Genomic DNA, 24,259 nt, shown 5'->3' on the forward strand with positions numbered 1-24,259 from the left:
AGGCATCGTAGGAATTAGTAGCTCCGCTTTCCCCCAACACTCCATCTCAGAGAGCACCCCTTCATATTTTTCCATCTCAAAAATACACAAAGCTCGTGCTCAGGCTTTACCTATTACATAGAGATAATACGTAGTTGCTTATATAATTTAATGTCATACCTATATTGTGAATTAGGTAGTAGGCCAAGCAATAAGAAGGTATAGAGGGAAATGCTAGGAACAGTAGGAACTGTAACTTTGTTTGAACTAGTTAGGTGCCGAAAGCTGATACAATTTACGAGTTTTATACTTGTAACAAATTTTATTAGCTTTCGGTTTGTCTAAGTACTTAAGTAGTCATGTCGCTAAGACGCAAAGTTTCCAAGATATAAGTGAAAAACCGAAAAATGAGACCTTACGCCCTCCCCTCTACCTGGCACATGGGCTATGGCCGGGGACTGAAATTTTGATACGTTCACCTCCTAACTACCTAGTCCAAACAAAGTTAAAGCTTGCTCCAAGCTTTTCCCTCTACAATTTTTTTTGAGCATTCATTTCCTGACCTATTAGGTCACAACACAATTTACCGTATAACAAAATGACAAACGGATATAAGTTATTTATCCCCACCTATGTAGGCTATGTATTACATATCTTTAACTTTGTACTTAGATAATAGCCGTTTGACAAGCATCAAGTTTGTGGGTCACAGCTGTGCCTTATCAAAGTGTAGGTACGTGATAGTGGTCCCGCGAGTATGTAGGTGCCTATCATTTAACATAGTACAGTGGCTACATGTTGAAGGATAATGCTCGTTAGATATACGGTACTTGTCTAATACATACCTGCGGACACCAACCAACTATCTTAGGTACTTAGGTATTACAAATCCTAAATGTATTTAGGTATTACATATAATATGGGTAGGTAGTTAATAAGATAGCTTGGTATATAGGTTAATATTGTTGTTCACTGTAGTTCAACCAATCAACATTACAGACTTTTCTTGGTCAAATGGTTAGCCATTTACTCTATGGTCCATACAACGCGTATGACAATTCGCTGGCTACTCCTATGGAGTGTAGAAAGTACCTCTACCTTCCATAGCTACTCCGTTTGTTTCAGGTTTGGTTATATCCACCGTTTGGTTATCTAAGTAAAGCGCTGGTAGGTACAGTCGCCATCAGATATATTTGGAGCGGCCCAGGTGCTCAAAAACATCTTATCGCGCACTCTAGCGCCTTGACAATAGAGGCATGTTCAGATATTTGTGAGCACCATAGCCGCTCCTATTTATCTGATGGTCTGACTGATGGTAACTGTACTGGCGGCAAAGGTACCACAATTATTATCAAAGAGAATAATGTATTATCACGCCATCTAACAACAACACTTTTAATTACGTTGGTAAGATTTCTTTCGGCCATCTCTTGGAGAGTAGCGGAACTAGGGCAAGAAATAAAAGTTTCACCAGCGCACCATCATACAACATATTGTGATTGTGATTACCTCAGAAAAGTGAAAAAGAAAAAGAACACTTATATTTTATTTATAAATTTTGCGTGTTAAACTGCAAAATTTATCAAAGTTTTTTTTATACAGGTTTTTTGTGTAGGTTCTTCTTATAGTAAGTTCTTAGGTACAGCAACACTGAATTTGTATTCGAAAACGTCACTCAAATTTTCTTCCATGGATGTTGTAATTCAACAAACAAAAACTGTGCTTTGTTATGTGTTAAAAATATACAAAATCGTATTTTATTTAAGTTAGTGATTAAGTAAAATGGCAGATTTTGATGCAATTTACCCGGATGAGACTGAAAGTGAAGAGAATATAGAGGAGACTCATGTGACATTAGTGCCTGATCCTATAGTCGTACGGGGAGCTGGTAACATGACAGTGTAAGGATTTATTTACAATATTCAATTTCATTACATTTTCTAAGCAACACCTCTTACCACCCTAAAACTACATTGTCATATTGATCAAAACATCGTACATAATAATTATAAACCTCTCCAAATGTATAGTGTTCCTTTGTTATCTGCAACCTATCTCTTGAAGGTCTTTTCCTTGGGTCAGGACATTGACCATCGTTCAAGTCTTATGCTATTGAACCTACTCTAACTGTACAATGACCCTAAAGTCATTCACTCTATCATACTGTCAATTTGGTTGAGTATACTTCCAAGAAAAGAAATTTAAATAAGATTTCATATTAATTTCATAATAAATATGTATTTAAAATTGCCTCCATAGTCATATTTTTCTGGAATTATATTAACCAGTATTAACCTCAATAAAAAAATCATAATAACTCAGTTATTTGTCAAGGTTATTAATGACTACTACACTAATGTTATTCCAGTTCAGAGGTCATATGGAACCTAGTAAAAAGAAACTTCCAAAATTATACAGCATTACTAACAATGATAGGTACCCACCTGTCTAGCTCCAATTAGATTTATTTTGATATAATATTATAGAGAAGTCTAAAATAACAGACACTTATTTTTTTAGCTGTCTAATTTCAACCTGTCAACTTTCAGTACTTTGGAGGACAATTATTTCTCCCTAAGATTGGGCAGTTAAAACAAAATATGTAGTTATTTAATACTACTTTCTAACATATATCAAAAGAAATCAAATTGGAACTGAAACTTATGTGCCATTGGTTGTAAGTATGCTGCTGCCGACTAAAGGGCATGCTCATAACTACATTGTTTAGTTTATATATCTACTGTAAACATGTTGTTTTGTTAAGTAAAAATTTATCTCTTAAGTCAAATAATCAATCTTATCATTTCTAAACAATAAACTTGATTCTAATCACATTTTGATGCATTGATTTATAACCCACAATAACAAAATTAATATTTGTTTACAGTTTTGGTTTAAGTAATCGATTTAATGGGGAGTTTCCATCGGGCCTGCAGTCCCGTGTGGCCCCCGAGGAGTACCAGGCGACAGTAGCACGCATCAACAGCGTACTGAAGAAAACACTGCCAGTTAATGTTAAGTGGCTGTTCTGCGGCTGTGTCTGTTGTTGCTGTACTCTTGGATGCTCTCTTTGGCCAGTCATATGTCTTAGTAAAAGGGTAAGTTATACTCAGAAACTACAGCAATGCAGCAACTATAGAAATATGTGTGACTTTACTTCACGGAATAGCCATTAAGTATATACCTAATGTAAATTCCAAAAAATTCATGGTCTAAGATGTGCTTTGAACATGAGACCTTCAGGCCAACAACACTTCAATGTTTTTATATAATACATTATGGTTCAAAACTGTTAACAAATAGGAAGGTAATACAAGCTTATTATTATTGTTTATTTAAAGCAATCCGGTTTCATATAAATAAGAATCCAAATTAATTTGGAATACAGATGCGATCATTGCAGTGCGGGCGCAATACCCCACACCCACCCACGTTCGATATGGATAAATCCATGGAAAACCTTCAGAACATTCTAATTGCTTTTGGTGTAACTGTATAAAACACCCAATTCAGTAATACTTACTGCAATTCCAGACACAACATTCGCTGAACAAGCTGTTGGAATGGGAGAACAGCCGGCTCTACAACAAGCTGGGGCTGCGCTGGCGGCTCACCAAACAGCACTGCGACTCCTCCTCCATGATGGAGTATGTGCTGCTCATTGAATTCATCCCTAGAATACCTATATATAGGCCCGACTAGAATCTTACCTTGTTCCTTGTAAATACCAAGTCACTTCATCTATCATGAACTGTCAATCTTAGCAAATCGAACATTGAATTTTAAATTCACATGGCCAAGCCGACGAATGTGTTAGCTGCTGTGCTATTATCATATTAGGCACCTGCTTAAAGGGGAGTTGCATATGTTTAGAATATTAACTTTTTAACGGATTGTGCTATGTCAATAGAATGTTTGAAGGTAGAGTGCTTGAGGAGTTCAGTCTCGGAAGCTGACCCAATTTTGGTGTAATGGTGTCCTTACCTAATGCTAGAATGTTTCCGAGTTAAATGAGCTATTAAATGTTACGCTTACGTGTTCGGATGTAGTCTTACCGTGAAACGGCCGTAAATATATCTATAAACAAGATCTGTTCTAACATTTGATGCTGTTGCTGTAAGACTTACAATGTTAATTAATATTTGATTGAACCTTGACAATGTTAAAATAAAATAAAGTTATGATTTTTTTAATGTAGTTATCACATTATGAGAATTGCAAGCTTCCATTTGTTAAATATAAACGCTGTTAACTTAATGTGTATTTATCTTTAAGATGATTGGTCTGATAGTTGTTGAGGCGTTGAAAAATAGATTAAACGAAACGGCTAACAAAAAAAAACATTAAATAGAATGTTTATTTTGGCTTTAGGTATCCTTAACAAAAGATGAGAAGGTTTCGGTTGATATTTGTCATAAAACTAGGTTTAAAAAAAATGTGGTTTTTCGTATGGCTGTAATCTTTGAAATACATATACATATGAGCTCTAAAAAAGTTCGTTATTCCCACTAGTTACCATCAAGTTGTTGCCAATTGTTACCCACAACTGAGAATATTTTTCTCACCATGTCCTCAAATATCTCAGTTGTTACCTTGTTACCACCAAACCGAATTTGTGGTAACGTGGTTTTTATTTCACACTTATTAGGTCCACTGCTAACAACTTGGTGGTAACTAGTGGGAACAACCGAGAAGTTGTACCCAGTGTCTAAAAATCTAGCTGCATTGAATCTGAATGAACCTAATGTTTATAATTACGTAATTTAGCTTTTGCTGTTTCACTTGTTTCATATCAATAAGAAAAGCATTTGCTTGCCGTGTTCTTTTTGCTTCAATTCTTCACCGACATTTTACGATATCTTCCACTTTTATATCTCTAAACTTTTATTTGTCTTTATTTTATATTTACTCTGCCTATATAAATATTTATTAGGCTTTTATTGTGAAAAGACCAAGAGTTTTATATTTTTATTTTGTACCTGAAAATATTATCTATATATTTGAGAAAAGCTTAGGAGTGCTTTATAGCGACAAGAGAAGTATGTAATTTTGCGAAATCGGAAAATTTATACTAGGCAATGTTCGGGACTGTGTTATTAGATACTTAGAAAATATGTAGTACGTATTCTACATTAGAAAAAATCCCGCCCTCTTTTCCCTTTTCAACATGTTGTGAATGAGGATTCGTTTTGTGTGTATCGGTTCATCTCATCGTTGTACATTAACCCGTAGTTTTAAACGGCGTATTTTGTTTCTCGAAACGCAAGTTAGACGGAAGTCGGGGGTCGTCTTGCCACCAAATCGTTTAGCGATGTTTATTATAAAGCAACGGTTGAAAAGCGAACAGGGTATGTTGACACTAAGTTGTAATTAAGGAATTGTAAATATTTTTAAGCATAGATTATTTTTGTTCATATAATAAACCTCACTGTATGTGATGAAATTGGAGTTTCATTATATCAATTAATTACAATATATATTGTACTAACTACCTAAGAAAATTAAGAAACTATAGTTCGTTTTTTTTAGCATTAGAAAGAACTTGCAAGAAGGTAAGCGATCTTGACATGTCTTTTAATTGAAAAACGCTTTTTAAAAATCTATAACTATTACTTATGAAAGCAGACGAATATAAATGATCGTATTAGATTCATAATTGTTACAAATTTGCCGTAACTTATTTTTAAAATGTGTTTTTCAATTAAAAGACACGTCAAGATTGTTTACCTAATTTCTAATGCTAAAAAAAACGAAGTATAATACCCGGTTTGAGCCATACCGGTATGCGTTAAATATCAAATGGTGTCGTCAACGCCATCTAGCCAATCATAGGCGAAAGGTGGGGCGCCTTTTTTTCCGAGGCATGTTTTTTCCTTGTGTGGCAGTTTTTATACGCAAATAACTAAACTGTAAAAATAATATTGAATGTTATCTAGAACTTTTGACAGTTCTCGCGGCGTTATATGGGGGTTATCAATCTTCTTAGTTTACTAGACTCTAGTGGTAGATAGGCGTGTTCTAGTCAGTAACACTGTGCCAAATTGTCAATATAAAAAAAATTGTGGCCAGATCGAGATTTAAACCTACTACAACTTAGCTTTACCAGACTACCCAATTCTTCTTACCGATAGAGGTAGCGGACGCTCCCGAATATTTGAATCCTTTTACTCTATTTCATAATCTTTACGATGCGCTCATACTGGTACACCAATAATTACCGGGGATTTCTGGCAAAGTAAAAAAAGTAGGTATTAGATTTTATTATAACTACGTAAATAAGATCATTTATATACAAATTATTGGGTTGGAGACAATATACTTAAGGCACTTAATATTATGGTCCCTTTGAAATTATATATATATCAGAAAACAAACATGTAATAACTACCTACAAGATGCATCACTTTTGTTACGATATATGTTATATTTATGTTTTGAGAAACCGAATAAAAACAAATTAGTTATCATCCCTTTGGTTTAGTGACGACCTGCGATGCATACCAACTACAAAAACAATGCTTTTATACATCACGTTGATCGTACGACACAAAACAATTGTTGCAGTTATTATCGGCCGAAGTAAACCACACTTTGCATGAAGCATAGTATATGGTTACTTACTCACCTCACAAAAAATAAATTTGTCCAAAGCCTGATCGAGACATGACACCATACTGCTACATTAAACAACATATATATTAATACTGAATTTACAATGTGAATTATTTACATTCAACAGTTCTATTCTATCGATAACTAATAATATTTCATACAGTGCCCTTATAAGTTCTTAATCTAAACAACTACGTTATAATGGCAACATTAGTGCGAAAACGCAAATTAATTGTACACTTATGGCTTCACAGGAGCCTACCTGATTTTTCATCATAAATCAAGCAGCCTTTTTTGTTTTTCTGGAAAATTTTATTTTAGCCCTACAGGAGATATCAATAAAATAGTTATGGCAATATTGCACTAATATCAATTTACAAGATTATTCGCTACGTTCCTGTCGCCTACCTCTCCCCACCCCGGAGGAGCGGCGCTCGGATCATTCGAGCGATACAGTAGACTTCAGTCTTAAAACGGTATATTTTATCACATTACTACTTTATAAAAATACCAGCACCGAAACGATAGAGCGAGGGCGAGTTAGCTCATTTGCACATAATTAAGGGGGAACTTTCCTCTGAGTCCATTGCACTCGCCGAAGTACCACTGGTCGTTGAGCTTGGAGAGCACGGCGACGGTGTCGCCGGCGCGCAGGCGCAGGTCGCCGGGCTGCTCGGGCTCCCAGTCGTACAGCGCGCGCGCCGCGCCCGTGCCCGGCAGCGGCACGCGCACCTCCACGTAGTTGGCGGGGAACAGGCCCGTGGCCCCGCTTCGCAGCCTCCCGTACAGCCACTCCTCGTCCACTCGTCTTATTAGACTGATTTTTGAATTGGCCTGTAACAACAAACAAGGAAAGATATAAATGGATGTAGGAAGAGAAAAAAAGTAAATATAGGTATGTAACCTTATTGAATCTACCAAGTCTACCAACATCCAATATGTAAGTACATTTGACTAACCTACTGCGAATGACTATTTAAAACGACTTGCTGCATGTAAGGCATCATTTCATGTTAATAAATACAAGTGACAAGAAATACTAGGTACCCAATAAATACCTAAAACACTGGGCAATAATAGACGCCTAATAAACAACAAAGTAAGTCCTTAAGTGGGAGTAATTCATAAGTCATAAGGTAGCTTCAGACAGTTAAATGATATTAATAGAGGGCAATAAAAACAGCACTTCGCAAGACTATCCTTGAGGCCTTCACCTCGCATCTAGCAAATCACGCTCATCATTACGAATTACATTTAGATATTCCTCAGGCAACAAACGAACATGATGAGATACCTATTAAATACCTACCAATTGGTCTGTCGATATAAAATGGAAGTATACAGGAGCGATGTATTTATTATTTTTTGTTTTACGCTTATAAAAATACCCATTTTACTGTTATTTATAGTTTCGAAACGTAAAATTGGACTCGCCTGACCGATGTTAGTCACAAAAGTGCAGTGAAAACATAATGAATCCATTTTAGGCATTTTTTAAACTGTTCTGGACCCTGTAAAGACCTCATTAGATAGCGCCAGTAAATAAATACTCGTAAGCTCCTTCGAAATTCGTGAAAATCAAATGTGAATTTATAAACAGCAGGACAAGAGACATTATGTTAGGTACTGTCTTCAGAGTCTTGTGATATCGTTACGCGTTTCAAATCGGAATCGCTATGGTCTGCAAGTTAAGCCTACTCATTTACAAAGCCCGACAACTTTCGCCCCTAGTAGTTGCCTCCTTCGTATATTCATAACAAACCATGTAATCGGAGGTCACTTTATACCGGTCAGTGGTGACCGAGTGGATGATAAGCGTTGTGAACATTAAACATGTAGATTTTGCGCATCATCGCCGCATGTAACGGTCATTATCACGAACGATAAGAATCAACAACAATGTTCAATTAAATCGAAATAAGGTGACTCGATCTGGGGTTTATAAGCATGGTGTATAGTCTCAAAACAAGTTTTATCTAATCTGCGATTAGCCCGTACAGTACAAAGGAACATAATGGCTATAGTTTTTAGTGTTAAGTACAATATAATTTTATGAAATGATCGGTTGGCCACATCATGAAAACGTCAAACCTACCTAACCATTATAAAGTGATCAAATTTTAAATATGATCTGGAAACGACATATCTACTAATTAGTCTAGGTAACGTACGAGTAAAGGCATTTTCTGTAAGATGAAGAATAAGAAGGGCATTTCTATTTAAAGTTGTACCCCCTTGCATTTTAGATTTTGGGATTTCTGTATTATTTTTACTCAGATTTACGAGCTCTTTCGATCGTTATAAGTACAAGAAGAATGTTGTATTGAAAACCGTTACCAAACGAACCAAACATTTTGGGGACAATTTTCTTCTTAGTAAAAATTAGAAAGCTCGTGATTCTGAGTAGAAATATAAAAAATGAATTAAATAAAATAGACATAATAAAAAATAAAATAAAATAATAATTATTAATTAATTCCCAATTTTAACTTTTTTTTTTTTGGTATCTCTATACATCTCAAATTAAAATTGCAGACCGTAATTGCGATTGCGACCGTCAACCTATTCTGCACTTTAATGATTGTAAATCAACAAAAACCCACATAGAAGAGTGGTGGTGCATAAGCTCACAGCTTACAGGTAACAATATAATTATTGATTGTGACGTCACTCTTTACATCTCTCTAACTTCTCTAACTCTTTGGAGAAAAAAATGTTTTGGAAGTTTCATAAAGAGTAGCTGCTTGGACTCGTTATTAAAATAGTCTATTAAGTGCGTGATCTCAACTTTCGAGAACCAGTTACTAGACTAGAATAGTATGATTAGGTTCTAATTGCTGACATCAACTGATAGACTCGGTATATCGGTAGGTTAGGAATCTACATAAATTGCCGTTCTGTTATAAAAATAACAAATAACACAGTAACCTACAAATATTTATTCGGTTAAATTGTACTCAATCATTTAACATTTGCATAAAACTTTAACATCAAGCAATAGTTCATTATGTCTATTAAATATTGTAATTTCAACTACATTGTGCATAATAGTTACTATCACATATGTAATTACATTATTTTTATAACTCATGCATAATAAATGGTAATAAAATGAGCATAATGTACTCATTATGTCGGACCAGCAGCCAGTAAGATATTAAAAGTTCATTCGAACAATATCCTCTGTCCGTATAAAAACCTCGCGATAACAAGTTCCTGTCATTGTTATCGGAGACTGAATGGAAACAGATTTATCAGTTCGCCAACGCGACGTCGCCAATTCACTGACGTTCATGCGAAAATAAACAACTGGAAATCCACACCTATGTCAATAAAAACTACGGAGTACGTCATAGGAACATATGGCCGATACCGTAATGTAAGATGCACTTTTGTGAAAACATTCTGTTTAGCTAAATACTTAATCCAGTGAACAATGATCGATGTAGGGCTATGCAGTTTTATCGCACGGTCGCTGACACGTGCCTGTATTACCTATGTAGGTACTTAGGTAGAAGGAGAAATTGCTACGCACTTAAAAAACTTAATAACTTATAAGTAGGTCAGACATTACGACGTACGTCAATACAAACATACGTGTTAGAATTGCGATTTTCCATTAATGCCCTTAAAAACCTAACAATTTAATATACCTATTAAAGAAATCCATTTTAGCTGTTACCATAAAATTGCTACTTCTTCTTCGTTTAAATTGATCAAGATCAAACTTCTGAAAATTAAATTGTTACTAGTATAACTTGTATTAGGTACATAACTTCAGTGCCGCCTGGCTAGTATGTACCTACTTAGTAAATATTACATGAGAAGCAAGTCATATACAAAACCCAGATTCTCAAATAACCTAAACTATTTTTAGTGGCTCTATGATCTGTTTCGCGAGCTCTCGTTACTCCAACTTTTATTTGAATATTCAAAAACGCAATCGACAATAAACTTAAAAATTTGGCTAAATTTCGTATGCCAATGGCACTTCTGGTTGACATTGGTTTATTAACAAATGGAAACACACAGGATTCTAGAACATGGTTATCTTATTTGATCATGAATTCATGACTAATATCTTAGACAAGATAAAAATAATACAAGTCTTATGTAAGGTTAATTATGTCACAGTCGAGACGAACGGAGCGTAATAATAACTTTATATCTAGACACGCGGCAGCGTGTCAAGCCAAGTTCAAGCAAAGGAACTGGCTAGCCAGCGCAGAGTGTAATATTACACGAACCACTTGGTGCCACTTTTGACCCTTCTATAACTCAAAACATCTTTGACGTAAACACATAAAACTACGTGTGTTTAATTATATCCATAAGGACATCTAGAAGCCCAAATTTCATGAAGCTAGCTCAAACGGTTATAAAGATATGAAGGTCAAAAAGTCGTAAATTTTAAGACTGACTTATGACTTATAGTACCTAAACCTAACCTACTTCCAGATGACCTAGAAGGATGAAATTTGGAATCCAGCTTGGTTATTGTGTGTAACCGTAGGAAAAAATCTAAAAATAAAATAAAGTTAAAAAATAGGGGGGTCCCCATACAAAAAAAACACTTTTTATTGGGACTGACATATAAGTACCTAAACCTAACCTACTTCCAGATGACCTAGAAGGATGAAATTTGGAATCCAGCTCGGTTATTGTGTGTAACCGTAGGAAAAAATCTAAAAATAAAATAAAGTTTAAAAATAGGGGGGGTCCCCATACAAAAAAAACATTTTTTATTGGGACTGACATATAAGTACCTAAACCTAACCTACTTCCAGATGACCTAGAAGGATGAAATTTGGAATCCAGCTCGGTTATTGTGTGTAAGCGTAGGGAAAAATCTAAAAATAAAAAAAAGTTAAAATATAGGGGGGGTCCCCATACAAAAAAATATTTTTTTATTGTAGCGTTGGAACCGTTACAAGCAGATATTTGAAAGTACCCCAATATATGTATTATTATATTTGCTATATTAAAATAAAGTTAAGTCAAAAAATAAGTGGTGTCCCCATACAAAAAACTTGTAATACGCTCTAAACAACCGGCCAACGGTGTGTCGTCGGCGGCGCGCGGCACCACATAATTATACAAAGAACAGAAGTAAAAACCATACAGCGTAAACACAAGAAATAACATTAAATCTCAATACCTGCCTAGTTTTCTTTACAAAAAGTATTGATATCCCACCAAAAACATAAATGTAAAAAAGGAGAGCCAAGTTCAATACAAAAATTATGCTTGGCTGTGGGGCTCGCCGCAAAAAGAATGGAGATCTAAATGAGTGCCACTGCCAAGTTCTATGCAAAATCCAAATATGTATTTATAGGAACAAAATAACATTATAAACAAGTATTAAACTCTATTTCTTTGCTTTATTGGATACCTATAACAATTGCTGTTATTTAAAAAAATGTGAGATCTTAAAGTAGGTTAGATTTGGCTTGGCCAGGTTTTATCAGAATTACAATATATATAAAATGATTGATATAATGAAAACTGGCCAAGTCAAATCTAACCTACTTTAAGATCTCACATTTTTTTAAATAACAGCAATTGTTATAGGTATCCAATAAAGCAAAGAAATAGAGTTTAATACTTGTTTATAATGTTATTTTGTTCCTATAAATACATATTTGGATTTTGCATAGAACTTGGCAGTGGCACTCATTTAGATCTCCATTCTTTTTGCGGCGAGCCCCACAGCCAAGCATAATTTTTGTATTGAACTTGGCTCTCCTTTTTTACATTTATGTTTTTGGTGGTATTATGTTACTTGCAATGTTCACACTTACAAAGGGGGGCAAAGGGCAGGCATTGATCATGTCATTTAAGTAGGAAAAGGTATAAATATGAATGTTTGTACATATGTTTGAATATATCAAAGTTTTATCCACCAACACGCAATAACAGTTTAACGGATTTCCCATACTTATAGCCAAAACAATTTGTTACAAATTACAGGAAAATCAGAAGAAAGTTGTTATCAGCGGGAATTCCAAAAACTTTGGGAATTTTATTTGGGAGTCGAAATAGTCCTATCTTAGTAGTAGACATTATCTAGGCACGTATATTCAAGAGATTAATCCAAAGGAATTTCGAAGGTCCCGTGATTCCAACGTTAATGCAAAGTCAACGTCCAGAAACCAATTTGGAAGAAATGCTCCATACAAACTCCTGAAGTGATGAGCACCACCTACATATTTGAGGCTATTAATAATCCGCCACTTGGCCGCCAGCCATACTGTTCATAAACAAAACAAACTGCAAATTTGTTTGTTTTGAAGATTGTTTCTAGAGTTAGACCAAGAGAAGTCTGCAGAGATCTTGACAGCACACCCAGTGCCAGTGTTATTCATACGTCATAATTTCATAGAAGTTTGACGTTTAAAATAACACCTGCACTGCGTGTGACGTCGAAATCTCTGCAGACTTTTCCTGGTTTAACTCTAGAAGCGATCGATACAGTAGGTATTCACTCAAAACGTTTCCTTACCGCGTCCAATTGCAATTTCAGGAAGCACTTTAAAAAAGTTCAACGAAATTCAATTTTATTCAAATTAATCAGATGTGAACAACAATACAACAGCCTTTGCATTGCCAAATCAAGTAGGTAAATACATACGTATAAGTTCGTCCCATGTACCTACCAACCATTAAAAATCGCTTTATTTTTAAGTTACGTTACGACAGCATAGCTATTAAGACGCTTTAAAGAAATTTGCGCAAAAAACATGCCAGTTAATGTTATTAAGTGTAAACTTACCGAGAAGCATAAATCCTCAGGGTGATCAGTGAAGTAATCAAACAGAGCGATGGCATAAGGTTCTTCATCCGAAGGTAAGTCTTCGGAGGCGAAGTCGGTTTCGTCGGGCCACGCCGCCAGCTCGTCCTCGGCGCCCGGGGGCGGCGGCGGCGGCGGGATCGTCGGCATCGGCGGGGAGCTCTCGCGGTCCTCCCGCTCTGGAGACTCCCTCTCCCAACTGAACGGTTTCGAATCCTAAAACGAAAAGTTACGAGTAAGTTAGGTGTGTTTAATGAGATCAACAACACTGACGTAGTGTTTACGCACAGCAAATTGTGGAGGAGATCGCAACTACTACAGCTACCATCAAGGATCATAGCAGCAGCGACAACATACCACCTTATACATGATTGCCACGACCATAGTGCACAAATAAAGATGAAGAGACATTATTATATGAGTGTCAAGCGGTAAGGATAATTGTGACATTGTTTGTCGGGAAAACCGTATCCAATATACATTTATTTCTAACACATTTACGAGTATAAAATGCGAGGATCAATATTACTTGTTCATACTTAATCATATTGCTATCCTTATCCTCTTCCATTTAATGTTATATCGGCCTCGGTAAGCCAGTTTTAGTTAATCCATCTATTATAAGTAAATAGATATAAACATTAATAATTAAATACGTAATCCTTGTATAAAATTAAAAGTGATTGTATACACTAGGGACCAATGAAGACAAAGTGGAGCAGGAGTTCTCAATCAATGTAGCGCGCCGCAATTTTCCAATCACAGGAAAGCGTAGCAAGTTTTGGGGCGAAAAGCTTTTTTATGAAAAGGAACTGTAATGGCTTCTCTACACGATGGGCCAACGCTGGCCACTCCAAGGGACGTAGCCATGCGGTAGAATGAGATAGCAATATCACTTGCTCCCTCTAACGCATAAATGCGTCCCTTGGAGTGGCCGGCGTTGGCCCATCGTGTAGAGGAGTCATAAATTGTTGTTGCAAATGCGGATGCAAACTCAACATGATTAATTATAATGGTTGGAAATCACTGGTATAAGCAAGGCTACCCTAAAATTAATGTGCTTTGAATTCAGATTAACATCGCGTCTAGTTGGAATTCTAGTATTTTACTTGTACATTGGTTATTACAGTGACCAAGAAGCTACCTATTTAGATAGTCTATTCAGTGCTGCCTTGAAGAGATATAAACAAAAAATATATTTTACACCCAATTAAGACGGTATAATAGGCTGTAGTCTATCTATATCTATATATATAAATGCAAGTGTCCTGACTGACTGACTGACTGACTGACTGATTCATCAACGCAGAGCCGAAACTACAAAAGCCAGAAAGTTGAAATTTGCACACCAGATTGCATTTATAAAGTGTACAAGAGATAAGAAGCGATTTTGAGAAATTCAACCCATAAGGGGGTTAAAAATGGGATGAAAATTTGTATGGGGTTAAAGTTTTTTTTTAAGCTAGGAATTTGAAATTTCGTAAAAAGATATATTATTAAAATACAAGAAAACTAATTTCAGCGTTTTTGAAAATTCATCCCCTAAGGTGGTGAAAAAGGGGTTGAAAGTTTGTATGGATATCAAAAAAAATTTCAAGTGGTGGACTTGAATCTTTGTATTTAGGGATATTATTAGAAGACAGGAAAAGTAATTTCAGCGTTTTGTAAAATTCATCCCCTAACAGGGTTAAAAAGGGGTTGAAAATTTTAATCCATTACAAATGCTTAGAAACTTCGTAGAAAGGCATAATAGCCGATTACAAAAAAAGTGATTGCAACGTTTTTGGAAATTCAACCCCTAAGGGGGTTAAAAAGGGGATGAAAGTTCGTCTTCGGGTGCAAATTTTATTTTAAGCTAGGAACTTGAAACTTTGTAAATAAGTATCAAATTCAAATACAAGAAAACTAATTTCAGCGTTTTAGAAAATTCATCCCCCAAGGTGGTGACAAAGGGGTTGAAAGTTTGTATGGATATCAAAAAAATTTTCGAGCGCGGGACTTGAATCTTTGCATTTGGTGATATTATTAGAAGACAATAAAAGTAATTTCAGCGTTTTGTAAAATTCATCCCCTAACAGGGTTAAAAAGGGGATGAAAGTTTGTATGGGGTTAAAGTTTTCTTTTGAGCTACGAATTTGAAACTTCGTTAAAAGATGTATTATTAAAATTAGAGATGCACCGGATATCCGGTTACTATCCGGTATCCGGCCATTATTTTACTATCCGGCCGGATACCGGATAGTGACCTACTATCCGGCCGGATACCGGATAGTAACATTGCTTGATTTCGGAGTAAACAATTGAGTTTAAGAAACAGACACGGTCATAATCGTACTTGTTTATTATTTTAAAACAATTTAATAATTCCATTGACTTGCACGCGCACTCATTTCGAACCTAGAAATTAATCCGCGCGAACGTTCACTAGGAAACAGGTCAAACCTGCAGAATGCGCACCTGAAAAACCGAAATGTAGGTATAGTTCCGCTGGCCGAATATCCGGCGGCCGGATACCGGATATTCGGCGGATGGTCAGGCCGAATATCCGGTATCCGGTATCCGGCCAAACAACTATCCGTTGCATCTCTAATTAAAATACAAGAAAACTCATTTCAGCGTTTTCGAAAATTCAACCCCTAAGGTGGTGAAAAAGGGGTTGAAAATTTGTATAGATATCAAAAATTTTTTCGAGTGTGGGACTTGAATCTTTGTATTTAGGGATATTATTAGAAGACAGGAAAAGTAATTTCAGCGTTTTGTAAAATTCATCCCCTAACAGGGTTAAAAAGGGATTGAAAGTTTGAATCCATTACAAATGGTTTTGAAACATTTTAGAAAGGCATAATAGCCGATTGCAAAAAAAAGTGATTGCAACGTTTTTGGAATTTCGACCCCTAAGGGGGTTAAAAAGGGGATGGAAGTTCGTCTGCGGGTGCAAATTTTATTTTACGCAAGGAACTTGAACCTTGTAAAAACGTTTTAAATTAAAATACAAGAAAACTAATTTCAGCGTTTTTGAAAATTCATCCCCTAAGGTGGTGAAAAAGGGGTTGCAAGTTTGTATGGATATCAAAAAAAATTTCAAGTGGTGGACTTGAATCTTTGTATTTAGGGATATTATTAGAAGACAGGAAAAGTAATTTCAGCGTTTTGTAAAATTCATCCCCTAACAGGGTTAAAAAGGGGTTGAAAATTTTAATCCATTACAAATGCTTAGAAACTTCGTAGAAAGGCATAATAGCCGATTACAAAAAAAGTGATTGCAACGTTTTTGGAAATTCAACCCCTAAGGGGGTTAAAAAGGGGATGAAAGTTCGTCTTCGGGTGCAAATTTTATTTTAAGCTAGGAACTTGAAACTTTGTAAATAAGTATCTAATTCAAATACAAGAAAACTAATTTCAGCGTTTTAGAAAATTCATCCCCTAAGGTGGTGACAAAGGGGTTGAAAGTTTGTATGGATATCAAAAAAAATTTCGAGCGCGGGACTTGAATCTTTGCATTTGGTGATATTATTAGAAGACAATAAAAGTAATTTCAGCGTTTTGTAAAATTCATCCCCTAACAGGGTTAAAAAGGGGATGAAAGTTTGTATGGGGTTAAAGTTTTCTTTTGAGCTACGAATTTGAAACTTCGTTAAAAGATGTATTATTAAAATACAAGAAAACTCATTTCAGCGTTTTTGAAAATTCAACCCCTAAGGTGGTGAAAAAGGGGTTGAAAATTTGTATAGATATCAAACATTTTTTCGAGTGTGGGACTTGAATCTTTGTATTTAGGGATATTATTAGAAGACAGGAAAAGTAATTTCAGCGTTTTGTAAAATTCATCCCCTAACAGGGTTAAAAAGGGATTGAAAGTTTGAATCCATTACAAATGGTTTTGAAACATTTTAGAAAGGCATAATAGCCGATTGCAAAAAAAAGTGATTGCAACGTTTTTGGAATTTCAACCCCTAAGGGGGTTAAAAAGGGGATGGAAGTTCGTCTGCGGATGCAAATTTTATTTACGCAAGGAACTTGAAACTTTGTAAAAACGTTTTAAATTAAAATACAAGAAAACTAATTTCAGCGTTTTTGAAAATTCATCCCCTAAGGTGGTGAAAAAGGGGTTGAAAGTTTGTATGGATATTAAACATTTTTTCGAGCGCGGGACTTGAATCTTTGTATTTGGGGATACTATTAGAATACAATAAAAGTAATTTCAGCGTTTTGTGAAATTCATCCCTTAACAGGGTTAAAATGGGTTTCAAAGTTTAAATCCATTACAAATGCTTTGAAAATTCTTAGAAAGGCATAATAGCCGATGACAAAAAAAAAGGAATTGTAACGTTCTTGAAAATTCAACCCCTAAGGGGGTTAAAAAGGGGATGAAAGTTCGTCTTCAAGTGCAAATTTTATTTGAAGCTAGGAACTTGAAACTTTGTAAAAAGGTATTATATTAAAATACAAGAAAACTAATTTCAGCGTTTTTGAAAATTCATCCCTATGGTGGTGAAAACGGGGTTGAAACTTTGTATGGATATCATGCATTTTTTTCGAGCGCGGGATTTGAATCTTTGTATTTGGGGATATTATTAGAAGACAATAAAAGGGATTTCAGCGATTTGTGAAATTCATCCCCTAACAGGGTTAAAATGGGGTTCAAAGTTTGAATCCATTACAAATGCTTTGAAACTTCTTAGAAAGACATAATAGCCGATTACAAAAAAAAGTAATTGCAACGTTTTTGGAAATTCAATCCCTAATAGCCCCCTTAGGGATTGAATTTCCAAAAACGTTGCAATAGGGGATGAAAATTCGTCTTGGGGTGTAAATTTAATTTTAAGCTAGGAACTTTAACTGTTTAGAAAAAAAAGGTAATAAATTAATAAACATGAAAACTAATTCAAGCATTTTTGAAAATCATCCCCCAAGGTGGTGAGAAAGGGGTTGAAAGTTTGTATGGAGATCAGATATTTTGTGAGTGCGGAATGCGGAACTTGAATCTTTGTGTAAGGGCATAGGTACCTATTATGAGAATACAAGAAAAGTAATTTCAGCAACCAACATCAAAATCCACTTGACTTAAAACTTCATACAACTTGCTAAAAAAGAAAAGTACTTAATTTCAACATTGCTTGGATATGAAAATTAAAGGTACTAAAGATGTAAAATGTTGAAGATAAAATTCCACGCGGACGAAGTCGCGGGCAACAGCTAGTATTGATATAAATAGAACATACGCATTGGGGACTCGGTGCATGTAGCGATACTAACCATCCCAACCGATTCGGATTTGTTTATTTACCTAGTTAGACCAGAATTGCAAGATATATTCGAGGACTCAGTTCACACACTAGGAAACAAGAAACAGAGAAATCCGCAACATAGAAAGATTTTCGAATGCGGTTATATGAATAATTGACTACATATGTATAGTAACAGGTAAACATATCTACATAGATTTAATATTTAAATATAAAACAGTTTAGCGCGTGCGTGACGCCCCGTTGCAACTACCTGTCCACTTGACATTGAATTCATTTTTTGGCTGCTTCTTTTGCAACACTATGTATCATTAACATTGTTTCGTGACTAAAAGACAATAGTTACGAGACATGAATATATGGAAAACGGCACGTAAATTTCGTATTAAGTAAGCATTCATTGAACTAACCGGTAATGCTTAGTTATCGGGTTGTAAATGTAATCGGTGTCAACTTAGCTTTAAATAGACGGCAATTTTCCAACAGCCTTTCAGGAAATAGGTCTAGACACAAGTCTATACAGGTATTTCTCAATCATGGCGCAAGCCGATTTCTAAATCGACCTTTATTTTAAATTCGAGTTGATTCGCCTGTAAATCAATCGTGTTGGTTTCAGTAAAAACTATAGGTACCTAGGACCTAGGTAGATACTAGGTGTGCTATTAAATTTAAAATCTGGTTTTGCGATCTAAAATTTAATGAGGTCACTGATGCCTATTTAAAGCCGGCCAAGAGCATATCGGGCCATGCATTGTAGATTGCATAATTGCCGTTGCACAACATATACTTAACGGAGTTTTTTAGAGCTCTGTAGTCAACTAAAACCCTTATGGTTTCGCCATGTTCATGTATCCTATCCTAGAATTAGACATGTAAATACATAACGTCAATCACGGCGACAAAATTGAAAAAAAAAACAAGGAAAGTATTTCTATCGCGTTTCCTTCAATGTGGGGTGTCGTTAATTAGGTCTTTCACAACGTAATAGGGTCCCGTACTCCCGTTTTTCGCCTTTGGATACGGAACCCTAAATATACAACTACATCTTGTTTTATAGGCTGCATGAAAGGGTTGTAGCGAAAAAGATCATATACCCATATCAACTTACTAGTACCTACTAATGATGACTGATTGATCCCAGCCGTGAGCGGATACGTAGAAACTCAACTTCGTAGTTGACTAGGAAAACCTAATGGCTCCTGTACACGATGGGCCAACGCCGGCCACTCCAAGGGACGCATTTATGCGTTAAAGGGAGCATGAGCAAGTGATATTGCTCTCTCATTCTACCGCATGGCTGCGTCGCTTGGAGTGGCCGGCGTTGACCCATCGTGTAGAGGAGCCATAAAAACGGATGTTACTCAATTACTTAGAAATATATATTTATAACTTATTGGGGATCTAGAAGAGGCAAAATCTGCGCATAATGGCCATTGTGGCCATGACCAGCAAGAAACTACAATTATTGATAATTCATAACCGAAACTAAACGAAATCACTGGCTTAGATTCGATGAAAATTCTGTTGTAGGTAGTGCATGTATCTTTTTCCTATTTATATCATTACTTATCGTATTACAAATTATAACTACCTATTTATTAAATAAAATCCCACCAAAAACATTCTGTAAAAAACTAGCCAAGTCTCGATGGAGCTGCTTGTTTATCTCTAAAAAGTAATTAAATCTAGACAAAGTCGTGCCAAGTCTAAGGTTCCTTACTGCGATTTCTTTATTATTATAGTTAATGTTGTGTGACTTGGCCGTTGAAGGGTACACAAGGGTACAAAACCAGGTGCTCCATGACACCATTGCACCAATCTGCCATTGCACCAAAAAGAAGTGTTTTTCAGGCTCGCCCATACATAAGTATTATTGAAATACGCAGCTTTATCAAGCCTACAATTGACTGGGTTATTGAATCAACGTTTTCCAAGTGGCAATTTTCCATCGTCAATGGGTAGCGGTTCTGGCGACAGATTGGTGCAATGGTGTCATGGAGCACCTGGTTTTGTACCCTTGTGTACCCTTCAACGGCCAAGTCACACAACATTAACTATAATAATAAAGAAATCGCAGTAAGGAACCTTAGACTTGGCACGACTTTGTCTAGATTTCATTACTTTTTAGAGATAAACAAGCAGCTCCATCGAGACTTGGCTAGTTTTTTACAGAATGTTTTTGGTGGGATTTCACTTCTTTTTGTAGAAACCTCCTGGCACTGATTAAAATAACCGACTTGGTTTCACATTACATCTCAAAACTTTTTTGTAGTAAAAGTGTTGCGAGACTTGCACCTTTTTACATGTAATGTTTTTGATGGGATCTCATCTCTTTTTGTAGGCAGTCCTTCTTTTCGGGTACTCATACCCATACTATGTATACACATATCATAACTAAACATATCTTCATTGATACTCACATCGTACATCGTAGTGTACCTTTACTTTACCTACTATTTGTAGGAACTGCAACAGTAACTTTGTAATATCATATATTTATATGGGATTACAAACTTACTTATGCAGTTCTTAGATCTTTAAAACGTGACTGATATTGCAATATTTTTAGGTTTTCCCTTTATGTGGCCATTAAACCCTAACTCTGTACCAAATTTCAGCTCTCTGAGTTTATGGGAAGTACTAGTTCTATTCTGATGATCATGAGTGAGTTTCATAAATGCGAAACTTTGCTTTCGCTTAACTTCGGAACTAAATGACCTACAGACTTGAAAGTTTGGATTTTAAGTATGTGATTATAGCTTACTGGATGACCAAAATTTCTGCGTTCTGGTCTTATCCAGAGGTTCTCAAATAGGGGCCTGAAAATGCGGCGAAATGGTTCCAGTAAAGGATGGTACGGCAGTGTTTGCTTCGCGCTCGACTTGGCGGGGGCACTGCCGTGCCCCCCGATAGGTACAGATACTACAGATAATTGAGCTCGACATTACTATCCTATATATAAATATATATATATAGGGTGAGCAGGTATTTTAGCAAAAGCTAAAAATAGTCGATAAGGTATTTTATCTTTATTATTATACCTAATAAAGTAATGGATCTGCGTAGTCGTAGCGCGGTAACAAAAAGCTGACGACTCACAAAAATAGCTTCCTTTGTAAACAAATACTTGCTGGAACTGGAACTAACTGTGGGGATTTAAGATCCGAAAAATACATGGTGAACTAGTAACAAAGTTCAAATAAAATGTTGATATAAGATCATTTTTAATTACCTACAATATTTTGCGATGTGAATATATAGGTCATACTAAGCAGCTATTACTATGGGAACAACCCAGAAAATGCGAAAGATTTGGATCTTCAATAGAAAACAACATCTGACCAGTCAAAATGTATGATTTTGGGGTTGGTCCCATAGTAAAGTTTTACAGTATGACCTATTTTATTCATCTCACAAAATATTGCCCGTACTTAAAAAAGTCCTGTATTACAAATAAATTAATCATGAACAATGTATGACATAATTTTATAGTTCCAATATCTTTTTATTCAAATGTGGCCCTGTCTGTATGTAACATGCTAATTATAGTTTGTTAGTGAAACCACTTTAACCAATTAGTTTAACAATGAGATAAAGGAATTTTCCTAAAGCCAAAAATGTACTACTTTTGGCTCATATAGTTTAGTGAAGTTAATAACAAGCAATTAGGTGAACAAAGAGCTCAGGGTTGTTCTGAATGGCACAATTACAACATAATTACTTAATGATTGGGTTTAATTAATACCATTGCAGCTATGACATCAGAAATTATGAATATTTTAATACTCACAAAGCTATCTCCGAATCCGTTGTTTATCTTCTGAATTGGAGTGGTGGTGTTCAGATTCATGGAGGTGACAGACAGGCTTCCAATGGAACTCTTCAACAAGGCAGAGTTGTCAGGGGGCTTGGGTCGAGCCGGCTTTGCCCTTATTATAGTAGGCCCCACAGAGGGAGCCTGTGCAGGTACACTCGGAGTACTGGACACTTCAAACAGATCTTTACTTAAAGTGGGCTTCTTTAATAAAGGAGGCTTATTGGAAGCTGGCGGTGGAGAGAAAGGATCTACTGCTGTAAAATCATCTAGAGTATCCTCTTTATTCAATTGTTTTCTAGAATGTAGAAAGAGATCAAAATCATCTTCAAACCCACTCTCAGCCTGCGAAGCATTTCCATTATTAAATGCATTGTGGTGATTGGTGGAGGTGGTGGCATCGGAACTGAAGCTATCCACACTGAGGCCATCACTGCTAGATCTTGTTGTGAATGTGGGTGAGCTAGGAGGTGAAGACAGGTCTATCAATGCACCAGTCTGAACATTCTTTGGTTCACATCTTGGAAACATTTTGCTGGTATCCAGTTCACAGTTTCCATCAATTAGTAAATTATTGTGGTTAGTATTAATGATATGACTATTTTGGTTGGTGACTGTTGTTTTGCTTTTCCTGGATAGTAGTGACGTAAGAACTGTTGGCTTTCTCATAAAGTGGGAAGGTTTCACCGGGATGTCTGGCTGCCTGCTGTTCACCTTGGGTGGTGGTGGCCGTGGAGGTGGCTTCTTTTTCTGAGCAAATTGTGGTGTTGGTTCAAATAAATCGGAACCAAAAGGATCATCATTCCAATTGGTCACTGGGGAGTAGCGATTGACACCAGTGCCGGGCACAGGTGGAGCTTGTCTTGTTGGACCCGTCATTCCTAGAACAAAAATAAGTCTATATAAATACAGCTGACTTATGTATATGTATCTTAAGGTTGCTGGCAGTTGTTTGCTTGATAATCAATAATAGGATCTAAGTATCAACAAAGTAAGTAATATTCCACTATATTGCCTACCTGATATCTAGTAACACTTGCACAGAGTCACGTAAATTAATATTTATAAGATATCATCATTTTATTGACTCAAAATTTGTTAAATACTAGCTACACAATAACAAATCACGCACTGGATGTTAGCAATAAGTGCTGCCGTCGCGTTTCCTATGTTACACAGCTTCGACGAAGCGAAGACAATGATTGCGTATCCAATTAGCTCGGCAGTAGCACGATGCGAACAGCCGTGCGCTGCGCAGTCGAGCGACACGCAAATAAGACTGTTATGGCCAACCAAACACGCGATAACAGACTCCCGATAAATTATCCAGATCCACCCACTGATGGCGAGACGGGCGATACTCAGCTCGATGGCCCATCGCCATACGAGCGCGTACCAGTTACTGGATCGTACGGCCTTGATTATGTTCGCACAACTAATGCGTCACACTAACAGGGTTAACGCGACATCGTTCAGGCTTCTGCATATATGAGACTGTGTGCTGGTGAACGGACAGTTTAAATAAAAGGAAAATAATGTAATATGTACCCTGTTTAAATAAATCCATTATGTGAATGGCACAGTGCTAATTCATAGCAAAACGGTATTAGTCAACAATAACAGAAAAACATTAATGCTATTTACAGTCACACAAACTAATTTTGGTACTATATTACACATTACATTAACCACGACTTTCTAAGAAAATTGTATTGTTTCTAGGAGATAAAGAAAAACCGTTTAGTTTATACGAGAACGAAGGTAATGGAGTACCGTTGTGTTGTGACGTTATGACGTTTGTCGCTCTTTTTCGCAAAA

The 24,259-nt window shown here is 36.1% G+C and overlaps 3 protein-coding genes across 3 annotated transcripts in view; 1 reads left to right on the forward strand and 2 right to left on the reverse strand.

Moving 5' to 3' along the window:
- The window catches only part of LOC134667537 (pseudouridine-5'-phosphatase-like), a 137,324-nt gene that overhangs the window by 12,926 nt on the left and 100,139 nt on the right, over window positions 1–24,259 (reverse strand). The gene's annotated exons all lie outside the window — the stretch shown is intronic.
- Window positions 1,636–5,422, forward strand: LOC134667640 (cysteine-rich hydrophobic domain-containing protein 2). Its single transcript, XM_063525065.1, has 3 exons — window positions 1,636–1,880; window positions 2,867–3,077; window positions 3,514–5,422. Exons 1-3 carry the CDS (start codon window positions 1,762–1,764, stop codon window positions 3,679–3,681), a joined length of 498 nt encoding a protein of 165 aa, XP_063381135.1. The 5' UTR covers window positions 1,636–1,761; the 3' UTR covers window positions 3,682–5,422.
- Window positions 6,227–24,197, reverse strand: LOC134667253 (uncharacterized). Its single transcript, XM_063524588.1, has 4 exons — window positions 23,990–24,197; window positions 22,418–23,322; window positions 13,364–13,597; window positions 6,227–7,425 (listed from the first exon to the last, which is right to left on the reverse strand). The coding sequence occupies exons 1-4, from the start codon at window positions 24,006–24,008 to the stop codon at window positions 7,132–7,134; spliced, it is 1,452 nt and encodes a 483-aa protein (XP_063380658.1). The 5' UTR covers window positions 24,009–24,197; the 3' UTR covers window positions 6,227–7,131.

The sequence above is a fragment of the Cydia fagiglandana genome, chromosome 1, assembly GCF_963556715.1.
Source record: "Cydia fagiglandana chromosome 1, ilCydFagi1.1, whole genome shotgun sequence".
Taxonomy (NCBI): Eukaryota; Metazoa; Arthropoda; class Insecta; order Lepidoptera; family Tortricidae; genus Cydia; species Cydia fagiglandana.

Bases quoted from the DNA above. Each gene is read 5' to 3' on its own strand.
- LOC134667640 (XM_063525065.1), top strand. From the start codon at position 1,762: ATGGCAGATTTTGATGCAATTTACCCGGATGAGACTGAAAGTGAAGAG. The intron at 1,881-2,866 runs GTAAGGATTTAT...ATTTGTTTACAG, and splicing joins GGAGCTGGTAACATGACAGT to TTTTGGTTTAAGTAATCGAT. The intron at 3,078-3,513 runs GTAAGTTATACT...CTGCAATTCCAG, and splicing joins TCATATGTCTTAGTAAAAGG to ACACAACATTCGCTGAACAA.
- LOC134667253 (XM_063524588.1), bottom strand. The intron at 13,598-22,417 runs GTGAGTATTAAA...TTTTCGTTTTAG, and splicing joins ACGGATTCGGAGATAGCTTT to GATTCGAAACCGTTCAGTTG. The intron at 7,426-13,363 runs GTAAGTTTACAC...TTGTTGTTACAG, and splicing joins CTGAGGATTTATGCTTCTCG to GCCAATTCAAAAATCAGTCT.